Source organism: Phasianus colchicus, chromosome 6 (genome assembly GCF_987193195.1).
Source record: "Phasianus colchicus chromosome 6, bPhaCol1.hap1.1, whole genome shotgun sequence".
Lineage (NCBI taxonomy): Eukaryota > Metazoa > Chordata > Aves > Galliformes > Phasianidae > Phasianus > Phasianus colchicus.
The window spans coordinates 44,144,173-44,169,809 of record NC_143441.1 but is presented as its reverse complement, the minus strand read 5'-3'; the positions used below and the strand labels follow the sequence as shown (position 1 = coordinate 44,169,809).

General features: G+C 37.9%; 1 protein-coding gene across 3 annotated transcripts in view; it reads right to left on the bottom strand.

Annotated features, from left to right (window-relative positions):
• Window positions 1-25,637, bottom strand: part of PTPRN2 (protein tyrosine phosphatase receptor type N2) — a 621,494-nt gene that overhangs the window by 550,442 nt on the left and 45,415 nt on the right. For all 3 annotated transcript variants that reach the window (XM_031615965.2, XM_031615966.2, XM_031615967.2), the window contains exon 2: window positions 7,511-7,561. In XM_031615965.2, the coding sequence (XP_031471825.2) occupies window positions 7,511-7,561 (51 nt within the window). The remainder of the gene's footprint in view (window positions 1-7,510; window positions 7,562-25,637) is intronic.

The following is a 25,637-nucleotide window of genomic DNA, read 5'->3' as shown; positions in this document are numbered from 1 at the left end:
GTTGCTTAACTGTAGTATAGCTATTACTGCCAACTCACCAAATCCACCTCTACTTAGCTTTGAAGATCTTTAGTACCATTCTTTGTTCATAAATATATTCATGCAGGGGGCGGGTTATCTTTTGTTTCCAATGAAGGACGAATAGTTCACGTTAAAACCTGCCTTTTGTTCTATTTGTTTAAGATCCATAATCCAAACAATTTCATCAAGTAGTAAACTTCCAGATGTTCCTGATGCAAGACAGGATTTTCAGCAGAGCCACACTGCTGCAGCATCACTCCAAAGCAGAATTCATTTTCTTTCCACCTCACTGCAAGCACATTATCCCCTGGTGTTCTCTTCTTACCTGCAGATCACACTGTCCTTTTGAGGCTCTCGTGTTTCATGATTCATCAGGCACAAATTTTATTGAGACTCCCTAATGCCTTTATAAAGCTGGCTGTATTTTTCTATGGTCTCCTAGATGTCAATTTACAATTATCTGATTATACAAAAAAGTAATGAAACAGAGAACGTCTCCAGAAAATGGGCCACCAGCTGCAATGCAGCTTATCAAAAAGAGTCCACTACTTACTAATTAAAGACGCACAGCAAACAGCACGCCAAACATGTTTTAATTCAAGAAATATGCTAGTGGAATATACGTTTAGTTACTTTAGATAATATGCATCTTACTACAAGTTGCAAAAAGCAGCAAATAAACATGATTGCTTCTTGGTGACAAAGATCCTGTAAGAGCAAAGACATAGTATTTATTAATAGAATAGTCAAGTTGGTATTAAGTATTTTTAAGGAATACAAACCCAAAAACTATACAAGTTTATGCATGCATATGCATTATCACACCACATACACAGTTCAGATAAAAGAGAAATGTAGGAGGATAAGCCATTGATCTGTCCCTCACCCCTTCAAAAAAATCCTATGTGTAGAGATGGTCTTTCACCAAAACACTTTGAATCAAACACCGAACTCCACCCCACACCCCCAAAGTCACATTAATCAATTTGGCAATTTCAATTTCAGTGCTTGCTCTCATCCTGTGAAGCCCAGTGCTAATAGTTTGAAAGAGAAAATACACTACCACAAGTCACAACGCTGAGAAAGAAACACAAGTTTCCATATGACAACACACTAATGTTCTTACCTGAGCTGAAAGTAAAAAACCCATCAGTCTCGTGAAATAACACTGAGCAACACCCAGCAACACTGAGCCTTAATTACGAACACAGGACATAGAAGTATAAGGGACTTCCTAAGGCTGGATGCAGATTTAGGGTGCACATGCTTGCCTGGTGCTGGCTGCCAGACAGCTGGCCATCCATCAGTCAAGTTGGAGCAATGGGTTTATGCCCTGATTAAGCTACAACTGGAGGTTCTTCAAAAAACAACAGCTGGGATGGTGGACTACCATGGCTGTATTATTATGTTAAGCACCTCCACCCAAGGAAAAGGTCATGACTTCCCCTTCAAAAACTACTAGTTCTGTTGTGCTGGATACTTCTACTCCACTAGCACAAAGGCAGCTGTTTCAGCATCACACTGAAACAAACAAGACAGACAGGTTCATTAGAAGATAAACATGCCTTTTCTGCAGTGTTTTCTTCGAAGAGAAGAAAAAAGGCATCCTATTGCAAGGTAAAGCAGAAGTCATCACCGAGGTGATGTGTTTTTAACCTCACAGTGAAACTGAAACTTTATTTTGGCCACTCACTCCCCAGTGCTCTCACCTCAAATAGTTCAAGAACATTCAGCAATGTTAAAAATGTTCCTGTTTATAAAAACTAGGCTACATGTATTTCAGACTTAGGAAGAGGGATGACCATTTATTTGCAAAGCAGCACCTTAGCATGGTGTGGAGTTGAGAGAGCACTGAGCTCCTCCAACCTAAACTGCAGTTAGTAATCATCCCTCACATTCCTCATTAGGCATTGTAACTGCTGCTCATTAACACAGAGAAGCTCTGGCACCATCATTAATACAGGTGTCCTGAATTTACATCTTATATATATGTGTGTATAAATATATATTTATGATGCAGAGCACATACACGTAGGTTGCACCTATTCCCATGAAAAGTAATGCCTCCTTTTTATTTCTCTGGAGACTACAACAGATACAAGCACAACAGTATTTGATAAAGCAAATTCTCATTATCCTCACAACCACTGACTCTCTGGAATCAGTTGATTCAGAGGTGTTAATTCACACCTAAATGAATTTTGTAAATACATCAAGATTTTTCTGTTTTTAGAAGCCATGCTACAGTAGTAGATTTTTAAGTTCTATCCTTGAACTTAATTGTGACATTCTTCTGATATATTTATTAAAAGTACTTTTTTTTTTTTTTCCAATCAACAAAAAACAATCCTATTGTGTCCTTAAAATGGTGTGGAAGCATCCAAGAGTCAATGAAAGTAAATCCTCACATTTAAATTATTGGTCAATTTTCTTGCTCCAAGCATACACATTCCTAATTATCTCAGAATTCAAGCTCAACATGATAACACCAGCTTCTGTGGTAAAGCTCATGTTAAGACTTCAGTTCTTTGAAGAATTCCCACATCCTTGGAAAACTCACAGACTGTCTATGCATCATAAAGCAGTACACAAAGCTAACACTTGGCGTTACTCCTCAGAAGCCTACATTTGGTTATAACAAATACTGATGCTTACTGAAGAACTTTGGAAAGCTTAGGCATGGATCCGTAGTCGTTTGACTAAATTGACAGCTTTTGTAAAAGCAGTGCCTTGCAAAAGTAAGCGTAGCTGGAGACATCTGTTAGCTAAACAACACTGAGTTGCATCACCTTCTGTAATTCCGTCCCAATAGGCTCTAATCTGGAAAGCGTCAAAGCATATCACATTAAGTTCAAGAAACTATTTCAGGTATCCTGATTAGTCTTCCTTATCATCTGTAGCACACGTTTACCATTTATGGCTCATCACCAGCACATGCAATCACTCATATGAAAAGTCTTTAAGAAGCTCTGTAGCTTTGGAAAAAAAAGGGCATTAGTATTCTGAGCTGTTTGGAGACATCCAGACTTGGAAAGGCTCACAGCATGCTCAGAAGCCTTTGACACACTGCTCTAACCTAACTCCCTCCTAACAACTGCAGCTTGCATACATCAAGCAGTATTGACTCAGCTGTGCATAACTGGTTACAAAGCCTTTCAGATGCACAGCAGCTTCAAACACTGCTGCAGACATTAGAACATGTTTTGCTAGCAAAGGTTTAGCAGCTGTCAGTGATGTTTGCCTTATTGATGCACACTGCATCAAGCACTATATTTAACTAACTTATTGGGTTGGCCTCACAGAACTGTTTTCTACAATCTGATCTTGTCAGCATGAACCCTGTTATGGCTGCATGCTGCCCTAACAGTCATCTGCCATGATGGAAGTTCAGATTTACAAAGGTTATGCTGATAAGGAATAAAGTTATCATGGTATCTACACATGGATAGAACAGTACTAAGCTTTCTTCTGGGGCAAATATCTGGAGATTGAAGCTGAAGGAGAGAATTCCACCCCTCTAAATGAGGGATTCCAGTAGTACAGTAAAGGGAAAACCAAGACAATAAGAATTGGTTGTTTTGAAAAGGATGCCTTTACCTACACCACGTGGCACCTTTCCCAGCAGCACTACCAGAACTCAATAGTGTGCTTTCACAAGAAAGGATAAGCACACATCTGTACCGTGCTGCTTCCAACTAGGAAGATACACGAGTTGACACTCTGCATGAACTGCTTTACTTATCACTCAAAACGTAAAACACAACATGACATTCCCACTTATACAACTGCACTAGGTTTAGTGTATACACAGGTTGCTCCAAAAGTCACATCTTCTATTTATTTACACAGACACCAAAGCACAGATACAAAGAGCACAGTAACACTATTTGAGACAGAAAATTCTCACCTACTGAACATTAGTTTTCACCATAGATGTTACCATGAGCTGAGCACATTCACCAGCAACGAAGAGCCTGCATACTGTGCTTGTAAAAATCTGCACCAGTAGAGGTGACCCACTGTCACCTGCTGAAGCACCCACCACGGTGCTCACACCTACTCTTTGGTCTCCATAAACATTTGGCAAGCATCAATGAATGTTAATGGGTGCTATTTTTCTCCCCACATGGAGGAATTCAGTTCCACACCTTTGTTTCATATGTACTTCCACCTCAGATGCCATCTGTTACGCCACAACAAAATGTAATGGAGTACTTCAACTGCCATTGAACCAATGTCTGCCTCCATGTGTTGTGACGTATGTGGATGTGAGTGCTGTAACACTCCTTACCCACAGCTGTGTCACCATACCTGCCCTTACTTCATTTCTTCAGCTTATTTTTTTTTTTTAACCCAGCTATGTATCTTGCTTAGTTAAGACATTTGCCATCTCTGGCATCTGCAGCAGCTTATAAGCACGTACCGAGGAGAACACATTTCCAAGGTTATAGCATCCAGTTTACTTTCTATTCATGTCTGCAGCTCATAAGCATATCCACCTTTCACATCAAGGTTTTAGAGATTCAAGTTCTCAACTTTGAAGCATTTTGGGCAGCTGAAAATATCAGTTTCTCCAACTGCCAATTAGAAGTAACAATTTACTAGAAGTGAAATAGATGACACCTAAGCTGTGTTATCCCCAGAAATTCTATCTTTGCAAAGTAAAAAAAAAAAAACTATGAAAGAACTCAGTCTTTTTGCTTGGTTTATCCTCATGCCATTAAAATAAACATGAAACAGTACGTTCCTTTTTAAACCACTTGGTGAGTCAGTGCAGCTCAGGAAACTGATAAAAGGTTTATGGAAATAAATTAATATTGCATGAATGTTGCTGCAGCTATTAAACAAGTAAGAACCCATCGCTGAAGCCAAGAGACCTACATACAATAAGGGAAAATTGCAGAAAAGTTAGTAATTGTTATTCTTTGTCCTACAAAATGGCACATGACCTAAACAAATGTAAGCGATGCAAATGATATGGTTTTGTTGTTTGTTGATTCCAATCTTACAATTGGAATCATTGCTTGCAGCAATAAAAAAAGCTCTTAATTTTTTTTTAATTAAAGAAAAGATATTTAAAAGCTTTCAGAACTTAAAAATGTGGTCATTAATATCACTAAAGAGAGTATTTTCCTTTGCATTTCTTCAGAAATTGCATAACAATGAAACACCTCACTTACTGACATCATGCCTATCCTTTTACAAGCGTGACACATGACTTGGCATCTCCAGATGATGACATTATGCGAGATGACATCAAAGATCATGACTGATGTTTTCACTAAGAAGCCCAGCTTCATTTCTGAAAGCAGGGTTAGTTCAGCTACCTTTGCTTGAGGCTAAGAGGAAGATGAGCATTTCCAGCCTGCCTCGCACCTGCAGATCTCAGAGCCTTTACACACATTGCATAAAACTGGCTGCTGTTTCTTGCCACTTTCACACTGTACTTCAGAAAAATACACTTGTAAAATCACAATGGAGATGAACCTTTTGGTGACCTTGCAGTACATGAAGTAAACTCTGCTCCTGAGCATAGAGGCCCCCACATACTGGCTCCTGAGCTTTCAAGACAGGAAAGAATTCACATTTCAACATACCAGGATTTCTGAAGAACTACAAGGATGTACCACAGGGAGTTTGGACAAGAAAAACAAGAAGGTATGTGTGGAAGCAAACAGCTCTCTTCTATTCTCTTAAGTTCTAGAAGTATTGATATTCAAAGTATGTTTTTCCAAATATTCTGTTAATTTTCTCAATAGCAGCGTATGTTTTACTGCAGATAACATTCATTCATTGGGGTGGGTGAAGGGAAAGACATCCAACACTTTACAGTAATATTACATATGTGCAGACATTGTCAATGTATATGTATATTTCCTTTTTTAAAGAAGGTCAGCTATTAGGAAGTATCACAGATAAACTGGCTTATTCATTACTGACCAGTAAGTTGTGGATGCCTCCTCCCTGGAAGCATTCAAGGCCAGACTGGATGGGGCTTTGAGCAACCTGGTCTAGAGAGAAGCGTCTTTGCCTGTAGGAGGAATGATCTTAAAGGTCCCTTCCAAACCAAACCATTCTAAAAGTTACAGCTGCAGCAAAATAAGAGAAGATCTATAAAAGCAGTCCATTCAGAATTCAAAGATGCAGTATCCATTTTAATTTTGCACTCCATGAAATTCAACTTTTAAGAAGCCATATTTTTAATTAAGGAAGCAGGTTTCAAGAAAGAAAGAAGCTAACAAGTAACTTTTAGAGCAGCACCTTTTAAATACTTTTTTTTTTTTTAAGTCATCTGTTGCATAATTCCTTTATTACATTCAGTTAGGCACACATAGCCACAGCCGACCATAAAAACCTATTAATCATACTTACATTGGGAAAAACCACAGCTAGGAACTCAAAATGACTGTGACCAGTAGAATGCACCACTGCAGAAAATTGCTACTTCCCAAGCACAAAACCTCCACGCAGAATTTCAGCATATTATAGAAACAACAAGTTGATTTCATACTGTTATTGGAAATATTAATCAACTTTCTTTCTAACTTTATACAGACTTCAACTCCTCCAGACTCCTCAGCCATATTTCTCTCTGTCATTCCCTCCCCTACCTATATTTGGCTGACAGTGAAAAACATCAGGAAAACTCAATTTCACCTTAGATGTTCATACCATTATGATTTTAACAAAGTCCATTTACATATGGACATTATTAGCTCCTGTGTTTGATGGAAAAACTACCTCTGCTTTGCCAGGCATTCATCAAGAGAAATTTAATCTATAATACTTCAGAAGAAAATCAGTTATGGATCTACATAGTTGATGAGAGAAATTGCTTCAGAACATTTCTTCTGAACACTGTTCATTCATCAAGATTTAAATCATTTCATGTAGTACAGTGAAATAATCTTAGACTATTGTCAAAAGAGTCATTCCTATTGTTCCATTACACTGATTCATACATGTACTTCATTTTTTTCTTTAAGAAACTAAAATTTTACTGAAGGAAACTGAAAAAAAAAAGAGCAGTAAGCTGCTTCTGCAGTTAGATCAAGTGACATCACAGAAAAAGGAAGTAGTATAACCAAGAACAATGACAGTCTTTCATCAAGATCTTCCTTCTTATTATAAAATACCTTTGTAACAGAAGGAGACTGATAATCACTCAACATCATCCTCTAAAAAGATGAACAACCTGAAGGTATTTTTATTCTGTACTAAGGCAAATTATATTTTAGCATATTTTAGTGTGTTTGATTACAAACCAATTCCCACTAAAGGAGTGGACGTTGTTCAAGGTTGAGAGATTATTTTCTTAAAGTATATTAATTTACCCCTTACTGTTGACCAGAATAGCCGTATCTACTTGGTGGGGTTTCTTCTCCCCCACCAACCTTATTCATACATAGATTCAGCTTATTACATCAGCCATGTTTAAGTTACACAGCAGAGGACAGAGAAGTCAGCAAACAAAACATTCCAGACTTACCATTTAGACAGATTTCAAAAGATTTGCAAAGATCATCTTCAACCAGGCAGCCTAAAAACATAATAAAGAGGTAAAAATTAATGCAGGTTTCAAACTGTGGATAATTAGCACAGACTGAAGTCCCCTCAGGCTATTAAGTTCTCAGCAGGAGTCAGACATTTGGTTGCCTTTAGGAGTCTAAATTAGGCAGTATAGAAAGGTAAGAATAGGGAAACAATCTGGTTAGACAGCACCTATTTCCAATTAGTTACAGTCAGAATAACCTTTGATGGTTCTCTTCTCCTTATTCCTTTGCTGAGGGTTCAGTTTTCTCAGTGGTTTTCTCATTTAATAATTCAAGAAACCTTACATTCCCTAATTTTGAACACAATATTTGACAGCATAATAATGCTGTAACATACTACCAGAAATCAGGAGTTTCCTCAAGCAACTTACACTGCAGTGAGATAAATCCACGAGTTAGGTATAAATTGCTTGAAACAGGTGAAAAAGCTCCAGGCTTGAATTAGTAACTACAACCCTAGACTGTGCTTAGGTCCTCAGGAGCACTTACTCTGTAGAAAGGCTCAAAAATGAAGCCATCTACACCAACACTACAATTATATCCTCAGCTGAAAAACCAGCACAGCTTCTAGGGTTGGCTTCCCCTCCCATGAGAAGCAGGGAATGTGTGCCAGAACTGGTTCCTTTGCAGCTCCCTGCTATATCTGCCTACACCTTGCCCTAGAAACTGCAACCAGCTTAGCAAGCTCAGCTTATCCACTTGGATGCATCTTTACCATGGCAATCGACCCATTGCTGATACCACCAAATCAGGTATGAGACACTCATTATTACCTCCTGTCTCCAGGCAAAATGAGTTCATGTTCCTGAGAGCACCAGAGAAGCAGGCATGATGCTCCCTGCTCTGGTCACTCCACACTGGGAGACCAGGACAAGTCAAGCACTGGAGCAATTGGACATATCATGGTACTGTCAGGACTGTGTGCTCTGTTAATCCAACCAGTTTATTTTGTGTTCTCACAAACAACTAGAATCTGATAACCGAGAACATCCTTGGAGAGGCATTCAAGGTCAGGGTGAACGGGGCTCTGAGCATCTTGATCTAGTTGTAGGTGTCCCAGTTCACTGCAGATGAGCTGGATTAGACAACCTTTAGAGGTCCCTTCCAACTCAAGTGATTTTACAATTCTATGAACTGCAAAGAACAAGGCTGTATTCTGGACATAGAATCTACCCAGATAAAGTATTCCTACAGTTAAGCCTTTTAACATCTCCAGAAAGTACCTTAACTTTATAAGTGGACACAGAGTTACAGAAATCAAGTGGTCTTGACTAGATTCTCACTATCTACCAGAAACCAGCCAACAACTTCACTGTACCTAACACCAGGACACATCCTTTTTCCAGAAGCATAAATGTATTAAGCAGGATGTTCTTACCAAAAAGAAAAAAGGCTCAAGATTCTTCCTATTACTCACATCCTAACTCTGCTAAAAGAAAATTTCAGGGGGGAGAGAATGACTTATGCACGCTCATCACACAGCCTTTCAGCAGGTATCTGTATTAGCACATCATTAAGCCTAAACTAATACATTATGTCTCTCAGCAGGATTTATTAGCACAGTGCTAGGTTTGAGCTAAGCAAGCACATCTACAGCACGAATTCAAGTGGGACCGGCAAACTTGCACAACCCCTTATGGCCACCTCCACTCCTGCCTACAAAGACCACAGAAACAACCTTATGAAGGAAACAGCCTACAACATGTATGCTGATAGAAGTGTTCTTTCATCCTTTTACCTGTGCACCAATAAATTGTGGGTACACCTATGGCAGCTTTTGAAAGGTAGAGAAAGTTTCGCACTAAGAAAGATTCTACAGAGCATGCAGGACAACACGCATCTGAACAGCCAACAAACTCCAGTTTGTGACATTTCTGAGACATCTGTAATTTTGTTCCAGACAAGTCTACTGTAGCAGCTGTTTGACCTGAATTAGTGTCTGAAAACTGCCTGAAGAAAGCTGACTGCAGCCTCAGTGCCAACCCAGCAAAGCAGAAGGATGCCTTAACTATGTATTGACTCATAAAGAATCTAAGAGGATAGTGATGACATGCAACAGCCAAAACACATCAGCACAGGCTACACAGCACAGTTGGAGCTCTAATTAAAAGTCTAGAAATGGTCACTTAAAATTTGAAAGCCTGGAGGGGGAATAAAGCAGAAGACTTCAAGTACTAATGCAGACGAGACAAATGACAGGTGTGCTTCACTATTCCTGTTTCCAGAGATTTGAAATGGCTATTTCTTCTAAAAGAAGTCATTATGGTTAGGAAAAAAATATCTGGTAAAATTTGTCTGCCTTGTTTTTCTGACAGATTCCAAAGGGGTTGAACTAGAAGCCTGAGGTGGACATTTCCTCACAGGAAGTTGTCACGTGACCAGGGGAGAAAATAAACCCTGCAGCTGACTTAATTACAGAATTAAGGCTCGGGGTGGAAGGGGCCTTCAAGGTCATCAAGCTCTGACCCTCCTTTCTCACCCTGTGGTGGCCATGCTGTAGATCCTACAAGCGTTGAAGTTTCAACCAGGCGTGTTTCCAAGAAGAGTCAAAAGGTAAAAGTTCATGCAGACTCTTCTGCTTTTGAAACACCTGGAAAGACAGACAGCTGTAGCCCTTGTTAACAGTTTCCAACATCACCTGTGAGACAGCCATCCCATAATATACAGATCATCTCAGAAGGAGAAAACCTCAGATTTAAAGTGAACTAGATGCGTTTATTCAGATACAAAGAAATAATAAGCCAGACCACATCAGTACAGAACTTAAATTCAAATCCACTCTGATCTGCTTGATAAGCTTTGTGCTACCCCTAATATGCTTTCCATGAAAAGAAAACAGAAAAGCAATTTCATCACATTTGAATTTTTCCTTTAATAGTAGCTGATTATTAGATGCTGACTGTTTCTAGTTGACGTCATTAGCCTTGGAAATTTATGTCTTGGAGAGCAAATTATTCAAGTTAATGTACGGAAAACTACACCAACCGATGAATAACCCCAAATAGCCTAAAATAACCTTGAAAGCTCCTTGAAAAATACCATATCTCAAGTTATTGCTAATGTTGATTGTTACATATAATTCACCCAACCAGTCAATGTACTAATTTAACTGCTAATTTATCTTTTGTTGTTACTGCTGAGACATTAAGACACATCATATTTCATTTTAAATATAATTTACCAACTAATAGTAACGACGGCAATAAGTCACTGCTGAAGAGTGAAGGGGCATTGTCTCCAGTAGGCACTTAATTCTGTCCATGTCTTTTGGGACAAAAATTACAGCTCCCCTACAATAAATTCTCCATATAACTTCAACCAGCTGAAGACAACTAGACTGCACAGGTACCCAAATTCACTTATTTGATTTGGCTGTAAACATGCCAAATTAAGTTCTCCAACTTCTTCTACTCCAGACTGACTCAGTTCAAAAGCCTCATTTATGCAGTAAAATGGAAATAAAAGCACTTAGCATTGCAGCATCAAAACTACATTCAGCTAGCCCCATATGTCTTCTCAAAAAAAAGCAGTTCTAGCATTAACCTAGGAACAGTCAAGACTTCATCACCTAATAAACTTACCCTGCATTAAAACTTGGCCTTTCCACTAGCAGTTATATGGCCCTATTTATAAAACCTAAGTCTCAGTGGTAACACAAAAGTCTGGAACAATATCATAGTTATGAGGGTGCACCAGCACCCACAAGAACAAGTGGAACTGTAAGCTTCATCATCAACTCCTCACATAACCAAGGCTCACAGGTCTATATTGCATGTCTTGTAACAAAGGGACAGCTCTTCCCTAATACATAAGAAATTAGCTGTTTAAAACCCAGGCAACTTGACAGTAAGGATTATCCTATTTATAAAGATAAATATATGCTTTCCACGTTATTATGCATAAAGGTTTAATTCCTAGTGACATAACCCAGTAGTCTGCAATTCTAGTAGATGATTTCATGTAACAAGAGCATTTGTGTTGAATCTACACACATATACACCTTTGTTAAAAGTTATATTTTTTTAAAGCTTCATGACTGCCTAAAATCAGGGTACAGTACACTTACATGGAATACTTTTTGTTCATTAGGCAGAAAAGTTGACTCCAGAGGGCTTCCCAAGATCTACCTCCTTTTTTTCCTCCCTCTGTCTTAATATCCCCAGTGGTATTTTCAGATGATCAGCACAACATAACTGTAAAAAAATGTTGTTGCAAGAGCAACACATTATAGTATATGACCTAGAAGTCCAAATCTCTCTTTATCAAAATATTCTCCTGATAAGGTACAAGACTACTCTCTCATTTCATTGAGTTTACAGCAGTTACACTTTCCTAAAAAAAAACCCCACTTTGTGTTTGGTTGTAAGAGTTTAAATCACCCTGGACCATACCAATTGTTTAGCCTTATAGTAGAGGCCTGGCAGTCCAGTCAGTTGAAGTCATTGGATCTCTAGCTAAAGAAAGCAACAGCAACTGAATTACAAAAGAGAGAATTTTATAAAATCCATTACACAAATACACTGCATTGCATTTCTCTCTCTGTCCTTTCCTCCCACTTAACCAACCTGTTACAATTATACTACATGTGTCTCATCAATAGAACTTGAGTAGTCTAAGCAGCTTTACAAGCTACAGTTTATATATGTAAGCATATTCCTTAGGCTTTCATTATCAAAACAATAATGGTCTTACAACATCAAAATAAGAAAACAAACAAGAAACAATAACAGCTAAATTTCTCCCATACTTATCAATTAAAAACTAGGAAAACACAAACCTTATAAATCCTTACTGCTGTTAGGACTTCTCACTCTTTCACAGTCTTCACTCAACACCCACATAACCATCCCATAGCTCTTCATTACTGCAGTGTGTAATTACCTCCCCTCACCATAAAATATCACACAATGTAGACTCCCTTAATAAAAGCGTGCTAATGACTAAATTCAACAAACCAGAAGCAAAGTTTATTCCACATCCACCTCCTTCTTTCAGGTTTATTTGCTCTCTGGTAAGGAGATGTTGAAGAGTAAATTCTACTAAAAACTGCTAATGAGAAAAAAGGAAACACCTGGCTGTACCAACACTAGGCATGCCTGATGGGCCTCCCCGAGTCCTTAATGCCACCTGTGAATGTTTTAAATAGATGGCTTATGGTGGTTCTTGGTTGTGTTTTTTTTTTTCTTCCACATAGTTGTTTTAAGAAATGTTCTTTAAGATTTATGTTTTTAAAAATACTGAGATCACATAGCAGGGATATTTTGAACTGGAGAAATTCAGATAGCGTATAACAATGATGATAATATAAACTGATGGGAAGAAAGAAGCATCACTTTCATACAGAAAAGTGAAAGTGAAATGCTCTTCTTGCTGGCGTATGTGAGAGAAAATGTCAGTGTGCTGAAGCTGACATCAACCATCCAACACATCCTCATCTGTCTGCTCTACATATATGTCTAACAAGTCTAGGATTACACAAAACTACAAACAAAGCTGGGGAAAATACACTTTTAGCTTATGATGGGATCCTCTTGTTCTTCTTACTCTGAGGTTACATAGGCACTACAGGTGTAAAGTACTGTTCGTTACTCAAAGCCTGTCAATTGTATGTGAAAATCAACTGTTTATTCTCTTCAGCTTTACTGTGTTATTCACTTTGATATGAAATTTCTTAGTTCTCCACATTTTCTTTTAATCTCTTTCTTCTCCTTTTTTTTTTTTTTTCTCATTCTTCTTTTAAATCTGTTGTGAACTCCTCCATTCTCTTTTCCAGAAGTACATTTTCTACCTCCTATCTATTCTCTTCTACTTTCCAATAAAACTGTTCCCCTCCTTTCTGTCTTTCTCAACATATATTAATCAGGCACTACCTTTCCTATCCTTACTCCTCTCTTCACTCATGTCAATGAATAGCCTGTCACCTCTTTATTATATTTGATTGCTGGTGATTACTGGATCTCCATTCTCAATCTTTTCTACAGATGCCCTCCTGCACCTCTTCTAGCATGCTTGGACATTCCTCATTCATCTCCCTCCCTGCTGAGGAGGTGCTGAAGAGAGTTCAAGAAATAGGTAGAATTTGTTCCACCATTCTCTCTGTGTTCAGGAGTAGGTTTACATGTCTTCTTCTGTCATTCTTGGGTTTGCAGGATATCTAGAATAGTTCTCATTGAAAGAGGACATTGGAATCTCTGACTCTTCATCAACAACTGCTTTAAACAATAGTTTAACTATGGATTAAAGCAAATTTGCTCAAAAATAATATTAAAGAGCATAAAATACTAAACAAACTTTTCTCATAACAATGACCTTCTGCATTTATTCCATCTTACATGTTTTCGAAAGTAACAGGTGCCTAATATTTTTTGTAATACAGTAAACTCTCGAGAGCAGAGGTTCTTATAGTTTTCTTTTAATTGGGTGCATACACACCAAGTTTAGCACAACAACGCACTGATCTGTGGCAAAGAATCCAGGCCTAACTGTAATCAAAACTAACAATCAGAAAGATGACACAAGAAATCCCAGCAGTGGTTAACTGGAAGACAGTCTCTTATACGAAAAGTTTCCAAAGTACAGACAGATTTCCCGTAAGTGTTAACATATGGTGTCAACACTTCCCTAACTCTGAATTACTGCTTCTTTCAATCATTCATTATACACGCTGTATATTAAAATATGATCCTAGCCAGAATAATTCTCTGTGGAATAAGGAGTTCTCATTCAAAACAAGAAAATGTCAGTACTAAGCTCACAGCCAAGACTTGCTCATAAAGCCTCAATCACAGTTCATATTAGTGCTTCAATTACCCCCTTTCTATCACTTGTTCTTCAAGATGCATGGACTGACATGCAATGTAAGCAAGTGAGTGCAATGGGACTGCCATGTTCTTTCTGCCCTTAGATGGAGAAAAAAAAGTGTATGCGTCTGAATGAGGAGCTACGAGATCTGTTTTAGTAGCTCGTGGTAGCAATGGTAATGGGAGGACAGTTGGACTAGATGATCTTGTGGGTCCCTTCCAACCTTGTGATTCTATGATTCTATGATCTTTACTGTTGCATGTCCACTACTGAAGAAAGGAATTGCTTTGTTGTGAAAATACTGTTAACTTATCTGATTACTAATGCTGTGATTGCAATGATGTAGGGCTTTTCTGCTGGAAAACACTGAAGAAAGGTCAGTATTAAGAATAACTGAAGATGTAATCAGTAATAATAATAATAATAATGATGAAGAGACAGAGAAGGGCCATATTAGAAAAGCTCCAGAACAGCATTTGCATTTTTGCCCAGAACACAGCATGTCATGGGCTGATACAAGAAATTAATGTTTTATTATGCCTTTTTTTGTCATTTTTTTGCATGGTAAATATTAAAAGAACTTTGTCTCCTTCATGAAAAATCAGTTCCTTAGTGCTGCATGTCCCACCTCTGGTTCTACAGATAATTTGTCAAATAGGAAGCAAAGATATAACACTCCTGGCAAATATAATACTTAGTTATATTGAATGTTCTCCATTTAAATGATAATTTTAAAAAAGCATATATATCCATTCTTAGAGAAAAAATAGATCACTTAAAAACTAAGATTAAAATGATGACTTGGTCTTTGACCAAGATCAAAAACTTTCATATCCATTAACTGTGACAAGTGGGATTAAATGTGATTTTGATCAGTAGCTTGGCCTCAAACAAAATATATTTGCCATGTTGGTAGTCCATATTGGAAAGAAATAAACAGCTCTACAATACAACGTCTACAAAATGTTCTTTCAAAATTAGAAAATGTTAATTGAAGTGCTCACAAGCTGTAAAATCTCATGAAAAAATCAAGACCAGTCCTTTAATAACTGTGATTCAGCTCCTCCTGTTTGTTATTACTAGTTGCTGAAAGGAATTTCTTCACTGAGCACTGAACTACCATTCATCCAACACACACAGAAAGCACAGATCTGACCTAAAGCCAAACCTTTTTGTACTTAGCAAAGAATTTAAGGGCTGAACACTCATTGAACCTAAACAATTTCTGCATCAGTGTTTAAATGCATTAATAAGCAATCTGAAATCTTTTGCTGCTATTGCCTGCACGATACCCTTTCCTCCAAAATCTATAGGCAGCAAGGTCTTACAGAATTTATCATAGCCACAGATTACCAAAAAGTTAAAACTGAGGCTTATGTAAAGCAAAGTATGATGGGTCTAGCAAAGCCTTTCTCATTATGACTGCATGTAGACCAGCAAACATGGCAGTTCACTGGCCTCTGCCATATTTGTTCTATGAAAGAGGTATTTGGATTTACACATTGATAACTGTCAATCTTATTCTGTACACTTGCTTTACAAAACTGCAGAACAGAGTGCATTCTAAGTCCTAATTATAATTCACTTCTAGCCTTCTTCCACACTTTGGGTTAAGACAAGCTGGGTCAAAGAAGAAGTGAACCACTAGGTAGAGAAAACTGAATAATCTGTGGGTTATATGCTATGAAAGATAGTTCTTTTTATAACATGTTCCATTATACTTACATGGGGAAGAGGTTTATGTTCTATCATCTATAGTTAATTAGTCTTCATGGTCTGTGGCAGGTTTTTTAAAAATAGTTCACTGTTCTTCCTCATGCTTTGAGAAATCTTCCAAAATTCACAAAACCAATGATGGAAAAGAGAAAAAATTTGTCATTTTCCTCTAATAAGCACCAAACTTTTGTTTTCATTACGTGTCAGAAAATCTTAATGCTTGGCATTTGAAAAAATTCACAGTTCTCAAGGCCAGTGTTTAAGGATGGTTCCAGAGGACTCCTGGAATGATCACCTTTAACATTCTGTTCTACTTAGCAAACAGTACAGCATCTTTTAATTGACAATATGATCAATACCTATTGCATACAACTTTTTCATTCTCCTATCTCTTCTTACTTACAAAGTCACTCTCCTTTCTGTTCTATCTCTATTGCACAGCTAATTAAATACCAGGGTAAATTATTGTGTGGATGTGGTAAAAACAGCTTGAGAAGAATGAAAAATGAATGTCATAAATCAGCAGAGCCTGAACAGCAAGGGGACAGTCCACAGTCATTTGTTATTGGAAAGTAATTCTCATAGACAAAACAGCACGCGTGGGTTTGGGAGATGCACTTTACAGATGAGCCTTCAAGCAGGGACACGGGAATGAGAGTACTCTAAATCTGTTTATTTCTGCATATCCATATTGAAGACTGCTAGATATTGAAAACATTTTCAACTGTTGTTACTGGGAGTGTGTTTGGAAAAACAGCTTCATAACTTTATCATGCAATTTTGAGTCATTACATACTATTTATCTGGAGTGATGAAAGCACCTATGCTCATCTCACGAAAGAGGCACTACTGTATATGTTTAGTAATTTCTTTAATAAAGAGTTTAAACAGCCCTGAGTAATCTCCATTAAATATTCATCTGTTGGAGAAGAATAATGAAAGTCAGTGAAGAAACTCATAGTCTCTTAAAGCTCTCAAAGGAAAAAAAGAGTAATAATAGGTAAAATTCAATGGACTGCGGCACCAAGATTTATCTATATAGTTTATCCTGGGATTTAGAATTGCAAATGAAGCTGAAGCATTCTCTATTAGGGGACAGTTATAAGAAATAAGTCACAAGGATACTGGTAGCACACCAAATTTGAAAGTACTTAGTAAAGAAGCCTAAAACTTTTTCCTTTCCACAAAAAAATGCAAGAATCTCATAAATATTTCTGTACTAGAATGTCTGTATATTTTCCAAGAACTTTGATGTTCCAATCAATACAAATTGTCTTTTGACATACAATCAATGTGCAGCATCATGTTGGACTTACATGGAACTGCATATCTGGGCATCACTGCATTCTTGTCAGAGATTGACATCTGGGCCCCTCACTGCAAGAAAAACATTGAGGCCCTGGAACGTGTTCAGAGGAGGGCAACAAAGCTGGTGAGGGGTCTGGAACACAGGCCATATGAGAAAAGGCTGAAGGAGCTGGGAATGTTCAGCCTGGAGAAGAGGAAGCTCAGGGGAGACCTCATTGCTTTCTATAATTTCTTGAAGGGAGGTTGTAGTGAGCTGGGGGTCGGCCTCTTCTCTCGTATCATTAGTCATAGGACCAGAGGGAATGGTTTCAAGCTACGGCAGGGGAGATTCAAGCTGGACATTAGGAAGTATTACTTTTCAGAAAGGGTGGTCAGGCACTGGAATGGACTGCCCAGGGAGGTGGTGGAGTCACCGACCCTGGGGGTGTTCAAGACTGGACGTTGTGTTGAGGGACATGGTTTAGTGGGAGCTATTGGTAATAGGTGAACGGTTGGACTGGATGATCTTTTCCAACCTTGGTGATTCTATGATTCTATGAAACAGTATTTTATTTGCAGATAAAAAACAAAATCTATCCCATATTGACTCAAAACTAATTCCAGACAGTAGTTGAAATTCATTACATGGTAAAATTGATCATTTCTACTTATTTTTGTGAAATTGCACTGACTTCAAAAAAATTCTGGCCCTGAGAGTGAATGGCCCTGATTTTGACTGGTAATTGTGCTCTAATTACTTCTGAATCACCCTGATGTATATGTGGCTGACATTAGTGCCAGCTGTCCCAGAATACATTCTGCTCTTGTCTCTGTGAAGTAGCTCTGCACACCCTGAGATACCAGAAAGATGTTTATTTCCTCAGGATAACTACTGAGAGGCAGGCATTTTAATAACATATGTCAGAGAGCTAGTAAAGAAAAGGACTTATAGCAATTAGATTGAAGTAATTTGGGGAGAAAGCCAAGAAAATTAGAGACAATTCTGAAAAACAAATAATCTGATGCATGTTGAACAGCACAAGAATTCCTATTTCTGATTCCTTCCTAAAAAGTACACAGAAGACAGTTTTTCTCTCTCTAGAAAAAAGAAAAAAAATTAGAAGACTAAACTTTCCAAATTTTTCAAGGTTGAGAATCTATTGAACTCCTATTAACAATGAGAAAACTCACTGAAAAAACTCAGGAAGAAAAACTCTGAAGTTTGTATCCAGGAGTTTCTGTAGGTGCCTTCAACTTCAAGAGTAGCCAAAGGTCATTACTTTATCATAACCATAAAGTTCCCAACTCTTATTGACTTAACATCTAATGCCTATTGATTTTGATAGAACTGATGTGTCAGAGCAGCTTTGAGAATCAGGGAGCAAATGCCTACTTTTTAATTTTCTTTCATATATTTAGTTATTTTTCCCTCTGCAAATAATAATCTCTGAAGCGTCTGTGTGAAATCTGTTCAGTCAGAGGAACATAGAGCTTTTATATAACAAATGAGGAAAGGATGTTAACAAACAGTTGATCCTGCACATCCCTTAATATAAAGAGGGGGGGATATCAAGCTACTTCGAAGCCAGGCCTACTAGCAAGACTGAAAAGCTAGGATCCAGCAAACAGGAATCCAAGTCTTGGTCTCAATTTTTCCTGCTGGTCTGAGCAAATCATTTTACCACAACTTTCCTCCTGTATTTTATCTATTCTTATCTTGTTAGATTTATCATATGGTTGCACGTGGTTGGTAGAATGGAGACCTGCTGAAGTCTGGGATGCTATTGATCATTTTAATACAAATATTACACTTTTTATAACTTTATTTAGCTTATCTACACACCGCAGAAGTGTTTTCAACTTTAGAAAGAAAGCAGCTGCATAAAGTTTCCAGGAAGTATTTGGAAACAGCCATTGCTGACGAGTACATTTTTAGCGGTAATTTAAGAAAAGCCAATGCCTTCCTCTTCTCAAAAATGCAGGGATTTCCACAGAAATCACAAATTATATCCCTGGCAGCCACTAAGCTCAGTAGTACACAATCTTTTGATTCTTTCTCCGTGAGGAATATTGAAGGTAGGAGGAAAAGTATCTCTGGGACAAGAATTCTCATTCTTACCCTGAAGGGGCAGAGCAGCAGACAGCCAAGCAGACCTCCACACTCCAGGCACAAGCTGTACATATCTCTATATGGCTTTGGGAGAATTAGCTGTCATTCTGTCTTGGCTTGATCTATACACACTTCTTAGAAAGGAATAGATTGTTCCTCGAGTCTCAGCTTGTATTGACTCTTTCTACTTTAATTTTGAGTTATGTATAAGTCTGATTTTAATGGAAGGGAAAATAAGACATATAAATACATACAGAAAGAAATAAAATAGATTTTAATTCTGTATCCATCCACCATCATGTTTCTTCTGTATGATCAGCAGTCAGCATGATTACATGCATTTGCTATTTATAAGGCCTGTACAGTGCACGTTATATACAGCACACTGAAGTTCTGGTGCAGTGATCCAACAGATCACAATTCACTTTGGAGAACAGGTTAATGTCAGTCTTGCAGGGTTTTCATTTTCCCATCTAGACTTAAGCTGAAGACTGAAGCTGAGTACATTAGCATCTCTCAAAGTCTCCAAAGCAAATTTGCCAAAGACATATTCCATACAGAAGAAGTATATCCCACTAGAATTCTTACTTCGCTGAACTATGCATCTCAGTGTAACAGCTTGACATCATTACAGCTTCCTCCGTGACTATTCCCTATGTCATCATGGATATTCCTTTTACTCTTGAGAGTTAGGAGGCAGAAGTCAAATAGTGAAAAAGAGAGAGTATTTACCAATGAAAAGCTACCTCCCAGCTTCCTCTGCTGCTCCACCAACCTTGAAGAGCTGCCCCTGCTTGCTGCTCCAGCCTCTCACTAGTAATGACAGCCCAAAGTCTTCACAATAGAAGCCAGTGTGGCAGATGAACTTCGTGGAGGAAACACTGAAGAGAGACCATGGTTTGACAGAGAAGATGGCACACATTTCACTATGCTGTAAGAGGAATGTAGAGGAAAAGAAGAACCAGGAGAAAAGGGCCTGAGAAAGTGAAGGAACATGACCTTCACATATATATGTGTAAAGCATAATGAGTCAAAAACAATAAAAAGTCAAAGTCCAGAGATTAGCCAGCAGCAGAGATAAGAACAGCCCTGAGCTTTCCTGCCAGAGTGTTGCACTGAGTCTGTAGTAGTGCTGCCTTCACATCTCAGTGTGGTGGAAGGGAACTCATTTCTTGCAGACATCCTGAGAGCAGAAATTGTTTTCCAGTAATTCCACTAATAGTTCACAAGCCCATTCCAAAGATTCATATATTCAAGACTGGAAATTTAAAAATACACATTTCTTTAGATATTGTGATAATACTTCACAAAGTTCTAGTCATGAGTCTTCAGTCTATATCTGACTGTAAGTTGACTGGCATTTGCATAATTTTGTGAGACATGTTATTCAGTGAGGTTTAGAATCAGTCTGGCACCTCATATGTGAGCCTTCTTAAGAATTCTTAAATTATTTTAATGAGCCAGTATTATTCAAAACTTTTTTTTTCCTTCAGGATTTGAACTTTAGCCAAAACACTAAGCCACAGTCTCTAAGTGTATGCTTGGAGACTTTCTATTTGATGAATACCTTAAAAATATGGTCTTGTGTTGTTTCTGAATTTATTACTCTGCAGACAGCAAATATCAATGTGTACAATGTGCTGCATGTCAATGTAATGATGACAAAAAATCCTAATTAGAAGAGGAAAGGAAGAGGAAACAAAATGGAAAAAGAAAGAAAAAGAGAGAAGGGGGAAAAAAGAGAAAAAAAGAAAGAAGGCAATCTGTGACCTTTATCCCTGCTCTACAAAGCATAAATCATGCAGCAGTACAGGCACAACGTTTAAAAAAAGAATAATATCCCAAATGTATAAATAATATATTTTAGTGCCACTTCATTTGAGGTGTTCTTTCAACAAACATGAGATTGCAATGAGAACGTCTGAATGTTGTCAGCTCTGAGGCTGCTTCACAGAAGTTATGCCAAAAAATGCAAAACATGGCAGAGCAGTCTGTTATCATACACGTGTATGTACAAGGACATAATGCACTGCTGCTCCTCTTCATTTAGCTTTGCTGAAGAACAATACTTAACTATCAAATTCACATCTTGCAAAGCTGAGCATTTTCAAGGAGCTGCCTTCACTTTCCTTCACACAGCAGCTGAGTATCCGGTCAAGGACAAGAACAAGTAGTGTAGCTACACTCCTCTTGCTTTTGTACAATTTCCTGGAATGGTTTCGCTGAAGAGTACACAGAAAAAAAAAAAATTGGATTTCACAGAATATGAGCTGTGTTGTTATTCTGCTGTGGAAAAACATGCCCTGGCAGGCTTAGAAGTTTGGTTCAGGATAACATCAGGATTTTTATAGCTGAAAGGTTTTGTCTATTAATTCAACGTCCCTTTAGCTATTAATTAAATATCAAAACATCTAAAACATATTTTGCATCACTTTTTTTTGTTATCTCCACAAACATTTTTAACAATTTTACACAGCTAAAAACATGAAATTTGGGAACATGGGATAAAGGAGAAAGCATTCCTCAGAGAACCATAAAATCATAGAATTATTAAGGTTGGGAAAGACCACCAAGATCACCTAGTCCAGTCATCAACCCACCACCAACATACCACTAAACCGTGTCTCTAAAAAGTGGCAAAATATGGCTAGATCTGCTGGGATCTTTCATCAGGTTAACCCAGCTCTTCTTTTCCACAGGTTAACACAACATGAGGATGGAGGAAAGCAGCTCCTGGTGTTTGTGAACAGACACACAACCTTCCTCACTCCCAAAAAACCTTTGCATTCTCAGCCGCTCTGTTCATCGACAGATGATGATTTAATGATGATGTGCAGTATCCATATTTCTGGGTTAAAGGTAGAGCACAAATATAATCACTACACATTTACCCTTGCTTTCAGTTGTAGTGTTTCGTTTACAAAGAGAGATGAAAGTGTTTGCACATCATAAGTTTGAGGGGAAATTTAAAAAGGTAACTACAGGGTTCTGGATTCTTTTGTCACTGCAGAGCTCTCAAGCTTTTTTACACTGTGGATGCAACCTTTCCAGGGGCATGATTCCTTGGTTACTGCTTTCTGATCAATCTTTACCTCCTCTCCTCCAAAGGCAGCCCAACGTGACTGCCAGTAGAGTTCACCAAAATGGACAGGGCAGTACATTTAGGCCACAGATTATCCCCTCAGCTATTTTTCTATCCAGATGTATTACCCGGGCTTCTTCCCTTCCACATAGCTTACTTCACAACATTCACACTCCCAGATGGCAAACTGACTCTATATACTGAAGAAGTTAAAAAAAAAAAAAAAGAAGAAGTGAAATATATAAGAAGGAACAACTTACTAGTTCATTACCTCATAAAACATTTTTATGTAATTTTTACTAAAATACCATAGGAGATTTAAGGTGACTCACAAATGCCTAAAAATATAGAAGTTATTTTCAGCCTGTGTGCTTTTTCCTTTATGATGAAGGGAGACTAAGACTACTCTGCTTTTGTTTCTTGTTATTTTCTGCCTCATTTCTACCTTCCTTTTTGTAAGAATAATCATGTACATTATGCTTTTCTTGAGAAGCTCCTGACTGAGTGCCACCTGTATCAGCAGGAGGCAGGCAGATAAAAAGCACTAACCACACAGTTGCAATTACGTATCAAAGATGACTGCTAATCTCCATAATTGCTAGTGTTAGTTTTCCCATTTTCAGCTAGTTCCATCCAGTTTGACAAAACAAAGTTAATGACTGTCTTTGAAGACTACCAGAATATATCTGTACTACAGATATATAAACATGCATATTATATTAACCCATTTATATATATATGTAGAAATTCCTTTTTTCCCCAATTCTTATCCTAAATTAGGGATGAAATGTCATGAATCAAGGACTGTATCATCAAGGACTGAAAAGGAGGCACTGCACAATGTATTTCCCTTTTTAGGAGGCTTCCAGTGAAGTGCTCTTTCTGCATGACATAGGAGAATCTTCAACCAAACTATGAACGGAAAAATTTCCTACATTTTGCTTTAGTCTCACAGAAGGCCTTCTGCTATTTATAAGTAAATCTGTGAATTGAAAAGAACTTCACGCTTTTGCCTGTTGCTATTATGGTTAAGATGTAGGGCTAACACAAGAGAAAATAGGCCCACTTTGGCTTTTAAAGCAGAAGGTAGGAAATAGCTAAATAATTTTGTGTTGTTGTATTTTCAGTATATATATCCAGCCCCCAAAATACCCAAAGTTGCTGAACTTTCTTAGAACACAGAGACTAAAACATGAAGATTTTCCTTGGAGACGTAAGGAGCTGCAGTCACCATGCCAGGTCACTGGCACAAACTGAAGGCCAAGTTTGTGTGATTCCAACAAACCTAATGGGTTTATTTTTAAATACAGGCTTCTCATAATGAATATTCAGCAAGACAGCTGCAGCCCAAAATCATCCACTGAACATAAGCCTAGAATGTTTTTTCAAATAATCTTTCAATAAACGTAAAAATCCAGAATATTCCTCACAGGTCTGTCTCCAGCCCACGCACTGGGGATTTTTTTAAATTTATTCGGTCTGTGTACATGTTCTGTATACCTAAACACCACTTAGAAGGCTCAGAAAGCTAACAAAGCAGTGCCTCTGTAAGCACAAAGATTTTTCATTCTAGAAGTGTTCATCTGTGAACTTAAAAATGTTTGACCATGGATGTAAGACAACAACTTAAAAGCTTGGCTTTCTCTCCTTTCAACTATATGGGAAGACAGAAACCCATCCCATGCTTCTGCAATTAGTATTGAAGCTGAAACTGATTAATGGGGTCCACCCTACCTTATGGTGGCTGCTTATTTAAAGAACGGTACTGCAAAGGAAATGAACGATCTTCTTTGCATCACCACTTAATCAGTGCAAAATTGTGGAGTTATAAATTAGTCTGGAGGGAAGTCTGCCATCATACAGGCATGTATATACATAAATATGTATACAGGAAAAAAAAAAGATAAAATAAGCAGGTCAGCACCGACCTTCTTCAACCCTTCATAGATATTTATGATAAGACACTGATATTCAGTATTTCTCTACATTTCTAAACTTGCTATAATGGTACACAGACAGTGACATCTTTCCACCTTAAAATTAAGGACAAACTCGCCAGATTTATATCACTGATGGAAGCCCAAAATTTTGTCTCTGGACATAGTGAAAAGATATGATATAATAACATAGAGCATATTTTTAAACAATCATCTGTGTTGGTAGAAATCCAGCTATGTTTCATACATGCAAATGTAGTTATCATTGCATTATACATTCAGCTCAGAACAAGAAGCTCTAATACTGTGAAACACAGAAAGTAGGCATGAATAGAGATTCTACTTATCCAAAACTGTCTTAGTTCAGAGGTTAATTTTTAGCTGACAAGTGAGAGGTTCATTCTCTATTTCAGTACGCCACTGCATCTGAATCCTTGAATGATTCCTACAGAACAAATGCAAGGGAGAAAAAAATGTGAGGCCATCTCAAGTCTATTTCAAGTACCGTAGGAGTTTGAGAGCACTGCATTTTTCAACATATGCGAAAAAATACAGCAGGATAACTTTATGGATTGCACAGCTTCATGCAGACAAAAAAGGCTAGAAAGGATCTAGATGTCTCATGCAGTCAAAAAGATGAAAGGAACAGTACCAGCAGGTTACTTTCTGCAGGAAGGCATCAGTCTTAATGGAGAACAGCAGTGAATGAGCTCTCCATAACCAGCCATGGCAGCTGGAATCTAAGCACAATGACACAGCAAAAGCATCCAAGCTCATTTGCCCAGTTCACAAAGAAAGGTTGCACAGGATCTTAGTTGTATCTCACTGTAGTAGGCTGGCTCACTTGGGGCAACACTTCGAACACTGGTTATGACTAATTTATGGTGACTGACTGGAGAAGTTTCATTTATAATGGAAATGATTCTAAGCCAGGAGAAATAATGAGAAAGGAAAAAATAAACTCCTGCTATTTGGCTCAGCTTGAGCTTATCTAATGTATGCTATTCCTTCACTGTAAACTTTCTGCTCATGTTTTGTTTCTGTTCTTGGTATAAGGCAGCAATCATTTTGTGTACTCCTAGAGGTCTTTTATATCTCCTTAGTTCAGCAGAAGGAAACCCATGTGACAG